We start from the raw sequence: 11,203 nt of genomic DNA on the forward strand, positions 1-11,203 counted from the left end.
AGCACACCCCGCTTTAATTCTGATTACATAACGTGACAGGGAAAGTCATTAACACCCCAACAACCTCTGATTCTGAGTCAGGGTCCACCTTAAATCACAGCAAACAGGAAGTCAAACAGAGACCAGCTGCTCTGGTAGGATGGTTTTCCTCTGTGGGGTACCAGTCTGGTCTCTGACCCTGTCTTTGGTATCACCTCTGGTTAGGCTCCCGTGGAGCTAAGCCGATACTGAAGGGTGAAATCTAGATCCTGATTGGTCAGAGAGTACCGTCACAAGTGGGATGTCCTGTACGGGACTCAAACCCCTATGGTGGTCAGCATCGTCCTGCTATCTGACTCTCCTCTCCTCATCTTCTCAGGACCAGGTGACCCCTACAGCGCCCAGCATGAATCCATCTCTGTTCCACCTACGTCTCCAAAAGATGCAAACTACAGATGACCAAACATCCCAGCGTCACAAACATTCCTCCCTCTGCCGTTTAAGACGATGTCATCCTTTATAGTTTTTAAAACATTCCTCCCTCTGCCTTTGAAGATGATGTCATACTTTACAGTTTATAAAACATTCCCCCCTCTGCCATTGAAGACGATGTCATTCTTTACAGTTTATAAAACATTCCTCCCTTTGCCTTTGAAGATGATGTCATCCTTTACAGTTTATAAAACATTCCTCCCTCTGCCTTTGAAGATGATGTCATACTTTACAGATTATAAAACATTCCTACCTCTGCCATTGAAGACGATGTCATTCTTTACAGTTTTTAAAACATTCCACCCTTTGCCTTTGAAGATGATGTCATCCTTTACAGTTTATGAAACATTCCTCCCTCTGCCTTTGAAGATGATGTGCTCCTTTACTGATTTTATAACACTCCTCCCTCTGCCTTTGAAGATGATGTCACCCTTGACAGTTTATAAAACATTCCATCCTCTGCCCTTGAAGATGATGTCATCCTTAACTGATTTTAAAGCATTCCTCCCTCTGCCTTTGAAGGTGATGTCATCTTTTACAGTTTATAAAACATTCCTCTCTCTGCCTTTGAAGATGATGTCATCCTTTACAGTTTAAAAACATTCCTCCCTCTGCCTTTGAAGATAATGTCATCCTTTATAGTTTATAAAACATTCCTCCCTCTGCCTTTGAAGATGATGTCATACTTTACCGTTTTTAAAACATTCCTCCTCTGCCTCTGAAGATGATGTCATCCTTAACAGTTTTTAAAACATTCCTCCCTCTGCCTCTGAAGATTATGTCATCCTTAACTGTTTTTAAAACATTCCTCAGTCTGCCTTTGAAGATGATGTCATCTTTTACAGATTTTAAAACATTTCTCCCTCTGCCTTTGAAGATGATGTCATCCTTTACAGTTTATAAAACATTCCTCCCTCTGCCTCTGAAGATGATGTCATTCTTTACAGTTTATAAAACATTCCTCCCTCTGCCTTTGAAGATGATGTCATCCTTTACAGTTTTCAAAACATTCCTCCCTCGGCCTTTGAAGATGATGTCATCTTTTACAGTTTATAAAACATTCCTCCCTCTGCCTTTGAAGATGATGTCATCTTTTACAGATTTTAAAACATTCCTCCCTCTGCCTTTGAACAGGATGTCATCATTTACAGTTTATAAAACATTCCCCCCTCTGTCTTTGAAGATGATGTCATCCTTTACAGTTTATAAAACATTCTCTCTCTGTCTTTGAAGATGACATCATCCTTTACAGTTTATAAAACATTCCCCCCTCTGCCAATGAAGATGATGTCATCCTTTACAGTTTATAAAACATTCCTCCCTCTGCCTTTGAAGATGATGTCATCCTTTACAGTTTTCAAAACATTTCTCTCCCTGCCCTTGAAGATGATGTCATCCGTTACAGTTTTCAAAACATTCCTCCCTCTGCCTTTGAAGATGATGTCATCCTTAACAGTTTTTAAACATTCCTCCCTTGCCTTTGAAGATGATGTCATCCTTCAGAGATTAATAAACATTCCACCCTTGCCTTTGAAGATGATGTCATCCTTCAGAGATTAATAAACATTCCACCCTTGCCTTTGAAGATGATGTCATCCTTCAGAGATTATTAAACATTCCACCCTTGCCTTTGAAGATGATGTCATCCTTTAGAGATTATTAAACATTCCACCCTCCGCCTTTGAAGATGATGTCATCATTTAGAGATTATTAAACGTTCCACCCTTGTCTTTGAAGATGATGTCATCCTTTAAAGATTGTCAAACATTCCACCCTTGCCGTTGAAGATGATGTCATCTTTTAGAGATTATTAAACATTCCACCCTTGCCTTTGAAGATGATGTCATCCTTTAGAGATTATTAAACATTCCACCCTCCGCCTTTGAAGATGATGTCATCCTTTAGAGATTATTAAACATTCCACCCTCCGTCTTTGAAGATGATGTCATCCTTCAGAGATTATTAAACATTCCACCCTTGTCTTTGAAGATGATGTCATCCTTTAGAGATTATTAAACATTCCACCCTCTGCCTTTGAAGATGATGTCATCCTTTACAGTTTTCAAAACATTCCTCCCTCGGCCTTTGAAGATGATGTCATCCTTTACAGTTTTTAAACATTCCTCCCTCTGCCTTTGAAGATGATGTCATCTTTTACAGATTTTAAAACATTCCTCCCTCTGCTTTTGAACAGGATGTCATCCTTTACAGTGTATAAAACATTCCCCCCTCTGTCCTTGAAGATGATGTCATCCTTAACAGTTTTTAAACATTCCTCCCTCTGCCTTTGAAGATGATGTCATACATTACAGTTTGAAAAAACATTCCTCCCTTTGCCATCGAAGATGATGTCATCCTTTACAGTTTTCAAAACATTCCTCCTCTGACTCTGAAGATGATGTCATCCTTAACAGTTTTTAAACATTCCTCCCTCTGCCTTTGAAGATGATGTCATCTTTTACAGATTTTAAACATTCCTCCCTCTGCCTTTGAAGATGATGTCATCCTTTACAGTTTATAAAACATTCCTCCCTCTGCCCCTGAAGATGATGTCATCCTTTACAGTTTATAAACATTCCTCCCTCTGCCTTTGAAGATGATGTCATCCTTTAGAGTTTTCAAAACATTCCTCCCTCTGCCTTTGAAGATGATGTCATCCTTAACAGTTTTTAAACATTCCTCCCTCTGCCTTTGAAGATGATGTCATCTTTTACAGATTTTAAAACATTCCTCCCTCTGCCTTTGAATAGGATGTCATCCTTTACAGTTTATAAAACATTCCCCCCTCTGTCTTTGAAGATGATGTCATACATTACAGTTTGAAAAAACATTCCTCCCTTTGCCATCGAAGATGATGTCATCCTTTACAGTTTTCAAAACATTCCTCCCTCTGCCTTTGAAGATGATGTCATCCTTAACAGTTTTTAAACATTCCTTCTCTGCCTTTGAAAATGATGTCATCTTTTACAGATTTTAAAACATTCCTCCCTCTGCCTTTGAACATGATGTCATCCTTTACAGTTTTTAAACATTCCTCCTCTGCCTTTGAAGATTATGTCATACATTACAGTTTGAAAAAAAATTCCTCCCATTTCCATCTAAGATTTTGTAATCCTTTAAATTTTTCAAAACATTCCTCCCTCTGCCATTGAAGATGATGTCATCCTTAACAGTTTTTAAACATTCCTCCTCTGCCTTTGAAGATGATGTCATCTTTTACAGATTTTAAAACATTCCTCCCTCTGCCTTTGAACAGGATGTCATCCTTAACAGTTTTTAAACATTCCTCCTCTGCCGTTGAAGATGATGTCATCTTTTACAGATTTTAAAACATTCCCTCTCTGCCTTTGAAGATGATGTCATCCTTTACAGTTTATAAAACATTCCTCCCTCTGCCCCTGAAGATGATGTCATCCTTTACAGTTTATAAACATTCCTCCCTCTGCCTTTGAAGATGATGTCATCCTTTACAGTTTTCAAAACATTCCTCCCTCTGCCTTTGAAGATGATGTCATCCTTAACAGTTTTTAAACATTCCTCCCTCTGCCTTTGAAGATAATGTCATCTTTTACAGATTTTAAAACATTCCTCCCTCTGCCTTTGAATAGGATGTCATCCTTTACAGTTTATAAAACATTCCCCCCTCTGTCTTTGAAGATGATGTCATACATTACAGTTTGAAAAAACATTCCTCCCTTTGCCATCGAAGATGATGTCATCCTTACAGTTTTCAAAACATTCCTCCTCTGCCTTTGAAGATGATGTCATCCTTAACAGTTTTTAAACATTCCTCCCTCTGCCTTTGAAAATGATGTCATCTTTTACAGATTTTAAAACATTCCTCCTCTGCCTTTGAACAGGATGTCATCCTTTACAGTTTTAAACATTCCTCCTCTGCCTTTGAAGATGATGTCATACATTACAGTTTGAAAAAACATTCCTCCCTTTGCCATCGAAGATGATGTCATCCTTTACAGTTTTCAAAACATTCCTCCCTCTGCCTTTGAAGATGATGTCATCCTTAACAGTTTTTAAACATTCCTCCCTCTGCCTTTGAAGATGATGTCATCTTTTACAGATTTTAAAACATTCCTCCCTCTGCCTTTGAACAGGATGTCATCCTTTACAGTTTTTAAACATTCCTCCCTCTGCCTTTGAAGATGATGTCATACATTACAGTTTGAAAAAACATTCCTCCCTTTGCCATCGAAGATGATGTCATCCTTTACAGTTTTCAAAACATTCCTCCCTCTGCCTTTGAAGATGATGTCATCCTTAACAGTTTTTAAACATTCCTCCCTCTGCCTTTGAAGATGATGTCATCTTTTACAGATTTTAAAACATTCCTCCCTCTGCCTTTGAAGATGATGTCATCCTTTACAGTTTTTAAAACATTCCTCCCTCTCCACCTCATCTTCCATCCACAGTAACTGACTCCCTGCTGTGCAGCAGAGGAGGTTGTGAGCGTGCTCAGATAAACTCTGTGCTGTGCAGCAGAGGAGGTTGTGAGCGTGCTCAGATAAACTCTGTGCTGTGCAGCAGAGGAGGTTGTGAGCGTGCTCAGATAAACTCTGTGCTGTGCAGCAGAGGAGGTTGTGAGCGTGCTCAGATAAACTCTGTGCTGTGCAGCAGAGGAGTATGTGAGCATGCTCAGATAATCTCTCTCTGGTATCTGCTGATGTTCTGATGTTGGGTCTATATGATGGTTCCCTCATCAACATCCTTGGCATGTTGAAGTCACTTCCACTTCATACCAAAAACCGTCTGAGCGGTTGACCAACCCTCCAGGGTCCAACCTAAGGACGGGGCTGGTCTACGTCTTATCTCTGATCACTTCTTTGTGTTTAGAGCAGACTCTGGACCGACCAGGAGAACTGGTTCAACAGCAAACCTAGACCTTATCTGACCATGAGCGGCTGTGGGCGGCCTCAGGATTCTCTCTTTAGGGTAAAGATGGAGCTGGTTCTAGACTTATGAGTGAATTTGATCTAGCAGTCACATTCAGCTGATTCAGCACGAACTTTAACCCTTAGAGGCCCTTAAGTGTGTTTTTTCATTTCTTTCTATGATTATTCTAATTGTGTTCATGCTAATTACACACAGAGCTTAACAAATGTATTAGACCACCCTAACCCTAACCACAGTCAGGTTTCTGCCACAGCTGCCCTAAATTAACAGCATTGGTAATTACCAAAATCATTTTTTATGTTTCTGCAATGGTTAATACATCAATATGTAGAAGCTCTTTAACCCAAATGATATTTTTAATGCTAAAATAGAATCATTATTGTTATCCATGAATTTTACAATGTACTGATTTACCAAAAAAATGAAAAATAGTAAAACACATTAATATTTCTGATTAATATGTCAGATTATAGTTATTTACTGTCATTCCTGAAGAGAAAAATGAGTTTTAGTGGTTGAATGTTATGCTTGATTCATTTCTGACTTCTCAGAGAAGCCCAGTGAGCCGGCTCAGATTTGGGTGAATTCAGTTTGAAATTCCTCATTCCTGTTCAAAATGGTAAAACGTGGAGAGCTGACTGAAAATGAAAGAGTCCGCATTAAAGCACTTCATGATGCTGGATGGTCTCTGAGACAGAGATGACAGGTGGTCTGATATATTTGTTAAGCGCTGTAACTTTAGGAGAGTTAGACATTACAGATCCTCTAAGAGCTCAATAACAATCCCTGTAGACTTTTTATTCTTACTCTATTTATTCTTCTATGTCTCTAGTTGTGCGCCTTGTCTACTCCATTCTTGATGCTGTAAATTTGGAATGTCTACTTGTGGGACTAATAAATGAATATCTTATGTTTATGTACCCATTAAAACCACTAAAACCATTAAACCATTAAAACCATTAAACCATTCAAACCATTCAAACCACTAAAACCATTAAACCATTAAAACCATTAAAAGCATTGAACCATTAAAACCATTAAACCATTCAAACCATTAAAACCACTAAAACCATTAAACCATTAAAACCATTAAACCATTCAAACCATTCAAACCACTAAAACCATTAAACCATTAAAACCATTAAACCATTAAAACCATTAAACCATTAAAACCATTAAAACCACTAAAACCATTGAACCATTAAAACCATTAAAACCATTAAACCATTAAAACCATTAAAACCACTAAAACCATTAAACCATTAAAACCATTAAACCATTAAAACCATTCAAACCATTAAAACCACTAAAACCATTAAACCATTAAAACCATTAAACCATTAAAACCATTAAAACCACTAAAACCATTGAACCATTAAAACCATTAAAACCATTAAACCATTAAAACCATTAAACCACTAAAATCACTGAACCATTAAAACCATTAAAACCATTAAAACCATTAAAACCATTAAACCATTAAAACCATTAAAACCATTAAACCATTAAAACCATTAAAACCATTAAACCATTAAAACCATTAAACCATTAAAACCACTAAAACCATTAAACCATTAAAACCATTAAACCATTAAAACCATTAAAACCACTAAAACCACTAAAACCACCGAACCATTAAAACCATTAAACCACTAAAACCATTAAAACCATTAAAACCACAGTAAAGCTTGCATCTATGATATCAGGCTTTTATTCTGGAGTCACTGGTTCACATTTGCACTACTTCCTGTTTGTCTCCAAATGTCAGATGTTTGACCATATATGGTCTCCTGTGTTTATTAGACTATTGCCATTAGAAAAAGAACCCACACACTCCTAGCTGAAATGTTGACAACGTTGTTGTCCAACTCCCTAGCATGCAGACGCCTGTCTGGCATTTCTGATCAATATCAATAATAGATGAGCTGATATCGAGTGTCTGCACATTCTGTCGTCTCATGGCATCAAAACGGATTTTTACTAAAATCATATTTTATCACTCCGAGCTGCTGCGAGCGCCATGGTTCAGAATCTGAAACGTGTTAGCAGCAGCTCGCTGCACGTTAGCTCCTCATAGACAGCTGGTCTCTCTCTATTGATCGTTCAGGGTTGAATGTTGTTCTGCTGCTTCACTGAGAGGAAACACAAAGACAGAGATGGTACTGGATCAGACCCAGACTCCATGAAGGTCCGACAACAGTTTATCTGACCGAAACCACAACGACCACAAAAAAAAGCTGTAAATATCAGTCTATATCAGCTGTAAATATCAGTCTATATCAGCTGTAAATATCAGTCTATATCAGCTGTAAATATCAGTCTATATCAGCTGTAAATATCAGTCTATATCAGCTGTAAATATCAGTCTATATCAGCTGTAAATATCAGTCTATATCAGCTGTAAATATCAGTCTGTATCAGCTGTAAATATCAGTCTGTATCAGCTGTAAATATCAGTCTGTATCAGCTGTAAATATCAGTCTATATCAGCTGTAAATATCAGTCTATATCAGCTGTAAATATCAGTCTATATCAGCTGTAAATATCAGTCTATATCAGCTGTAAATATCAGTCTGTATCAGCTGTAAATATCAGTCTGTATCAGCTGTAAATATCAGTCTATATCAGCTGTAAATATCAGTCTATATCAGCTGTAAATATCAGTCTATATCAGCTGTAAATATCAGTCTATATCAGCTGTAAATATCAGTCTATATCAGCTGTAAATATCAGTCTGTATCAGCTGTAAATATCAGTCTGTATCAGCTGTAAATATCAGTCTGTATCAGCTGTAAATATCAGTCTATATCAGCTGTAAATATCAGTCTGTATCAGCTGTAAATATCAGTCTATATCAGCTGTAAATATCAGTCTATATCAGCTGTAAATATCAGTCTATATCAGCTGTAAATATCAGTCTATATCAGCTGTAAATATCAGTCTATATCAGCTGTAAATATCAGTCTATATCAGCTGTAAATATCAGTCTATATCAGCTGTAAATATCAGTCTGTATCAGCTGTAAATATCAGTCTGTATCAGCTGTAAATATCAGTCTATATCAGCTGTAAATATCAGTCTATATCAGCTGTAAATATCAGTCTATATCAGCTGTAAATATCAGTCTATATCAGCTGTAAATATCAGTCTATATCAGCTGTAAATATCAGTCTATATCAGCTGTAAATATCAGTCTATATCAGCTGTAAATATCAGTCTATATCAGCTGTAAATATCAGTCTGTATCAGCTGTAAATATCAGTCTGTATCAGCTGTAAATATCAGTCTATATCAGCTGTAAATATCAGTCTATATCAGCTGTAAATATCAGTCTATATCAGCTGTAAATATCAGTCTATATCAGCTGTAAATATCAGTCTATATCAGCTGTAAATATCAGTCTGTATCAGCTGTAAATATCAGTCTGTATCAGCTGTAAATATCAGTCTATATCAGCTGTAAATATCAGTCTATATCAGCTGTAAATATCAGTCTATATCAGCTGTAAATATCAGTCTATATCAGCTGTAAATATCAGTCTGTATCAGCTGTAAATATCAGTCTGTATCAGCTGTAAATATCAGTCTATATCAGCTGTAAATATCAGTCTATATCAGCTGTAAATATCAGTCTGTATCAGCTGTAAATATCAGTCTGTATCAGCTGTAAATATCAGTCTATATCAGCTGTAAATATCAGTCTGTATCAGCTGTAAATATCAGTCTATATCAGCTGTAAATATCAGTCTATATCAGCTGTAAATATCAGTCTATATCAGCTGTAAATATCAGTCTATATCAGCTGTAAATATCAGTCTATATCAGCTGTAAATATCAGTCTATATCAGCTGTAAATATCAGTCTATATCAGCTGTAAATATCAGTCTGTATCAGCTGTAAATATCAGTCTGTATCAGCTGTAAATATCAGTCTGTATCAGCTGTAAATATCAGTCTATATCAGCTGTAAATATCAGTCTATATCAGCTGTAAATATCAGTCTATATCAGCTGTAAATATCAGTCTATATCAGCTGTAAATATCAGTCTATATCAGCTGTAAATATCAGTCTATATCAGCTGTAAATATCAGTCTATATCAGCTGTAAATATCAGTCTATATCAGCTGTAAATATCAGTCTGTATCAGCTGTAAATATCAGTCTGTATCAGCTGTAAATATCAGTCTATATCAGCTGTAAATATCAGTCTATATCAGCTGTAAATATCAGTCTATATCAGCTGTAAATATCAGTCTATATCAGCTGTAAATATCAGTCTATATCAGCTGTAAATATCAGTCTACATCAGCTGTAAATATCAGTCTATATCAGCTGTAAATATCAGTCTACATCAGCTGTAAATATCAGTCTACATCAGCTGTAAATATCAGTCTACATCAGCTGTAAATATCAGTCTATATCAGCTGTAAATATCAGTCTATATCAGCTGTAAATATCAGTCTGTATCAGCTGTAAATATCAGTCTATATCAGCTGTAAATATCAGTCTGTATCAGCTGTAAATATCAGTCTATATCAGCTGTAAATATCAGTCTATATCAGCTTTAAATATCAGTCTGTATCAGCTGTAAATATCAGTCTATATCAGTTGTAAATATCAGTCTATATCAGCTGTAAATATCAGTCTACATCAGCTGTAAATATCAGTCTACATCAGCTGTAAATATCAGTCTATATCAGCTGTAAATATCAGTCTACATCAGCTGTAAATATCAGTCTACATCAGCTGTAAATATCAGTCTACATCAGCTGTAAATATCAGTCTATATCAGCTGTAAATATCAGTCTATATCAGCTGTAAATATCAGTCTGTATCAGCTGTAAATATCAGTCTATATCAGCTGTAAATATCAGTCTATATCAGTTGTAAATATCAGTCTATAGCAGCTGTAAATATCAGTCTGTATCATATATGTATATATTTTGTGATTGAAATCATAAAAACCGGAAGTAACCACCAGGGGGCGGAGCTGCCTGAGACTACCTGACCCTGCAGTCACAACATTCTCAGAATGTTTGTCAGTAAGGAGCCAGCGTGTTTCTGATTTCCCTTTTCCAAATAAAATACTAATACCCAAAATAAAACACCCTGGCCCTCAGAGGACCAGAGTGAACCAGGGCATGGGGGACTCAGAGACCTGGATCTCCTTTACTGAGCTTCAACTAACCGGATATCAGAAAAACCATGGAGGCAGAAAACAGCTTCACTCTCCTGACGAGCAGAACACCTGTCCGTCAGGTAGACCCCCCCACCCCCCACCCACCCACCCACCAGAGAGAGAAAGAGAGAGAGAGAGAGAGAGAGGAGAGAGAGGGGGGGCTCCACCAGAAACCCACGGAGAGTCAGCATCAGGACAGAGACACAATAATAACACACTAACACACACACTAACACACACACTAACACACACTATAGTAACACACCAGCGGACCGGGGGGACCGGGTCCAGGCTGCGGTGATCCGTGTCGGGGAAACACCGGGACCCCAGGCCTGCTGACAGCTGTGTCCCGGCTCCGGTCCCGGGTCTCTCCCGCCTCAGAGCCCCGTGTTTGTGTGCTAAAGCCCGGGACTCACCTTGCTCTTCACCTCCACCATGCTGCCGGTGCTGTCGGGGAGCTTTAACGGCGCTCGGTGCTGCTGCTGCCTCGACATGCTGCTCGGTGCTCGGTGTGTCACTGCGGATAAAACCATGAACCGGATGGACCTGGACTCGAGGATCTAGGCTCGGGGATCTAGGCTCGGTGCCTCCTCTCCCTCCATACGGTCCGTCCGTTAGTCCATGACCACCGTGGTCTGACGGTCCTC

General features: G+C 38.0%; 1 protein-coding gene across 1 annotated transcript in view; it reads right to left on the reverse strand.

The window, feature by feature from the left end:
- pard6a (par-6 family cell polarity regulator alpha) overlaps nucleotides 1-11,203 on the reverse strand; it is a 49,249-nt gene that overhangs the window by 37,879 nt on the left and 167 nt on the right. Inside the window, exon 1 of the mRNA XM_041796777.1 lies at nucleotides 10,973-11,203. This exon is cut by the window's right edge and continues 167 nt beyond it. Within this exon, the coding sequence (XP_041652711.1) occupies nucleotides 10,973-11,089 (117 nt within the window). The 5' untranslated portion in view covers nucleotides 11,090-11,203. The remainder of the gene's footprint in view (nucleotides 1-10,972) is intronic.

Source organism: Cheilinus undulatus, linkage group 9 (assembly GCF_018320785.1).
Source record: "Cheilinus undulatus linkage group 9, ASM1832078v1, whole genome shotgun sequence".
Taxonomy (NCBI): Eukaryota; Metazoa; Chordata; class Actinopteri; order Labriformes; family Labridae; genus Cheilinus; species Cheilinus undulatus.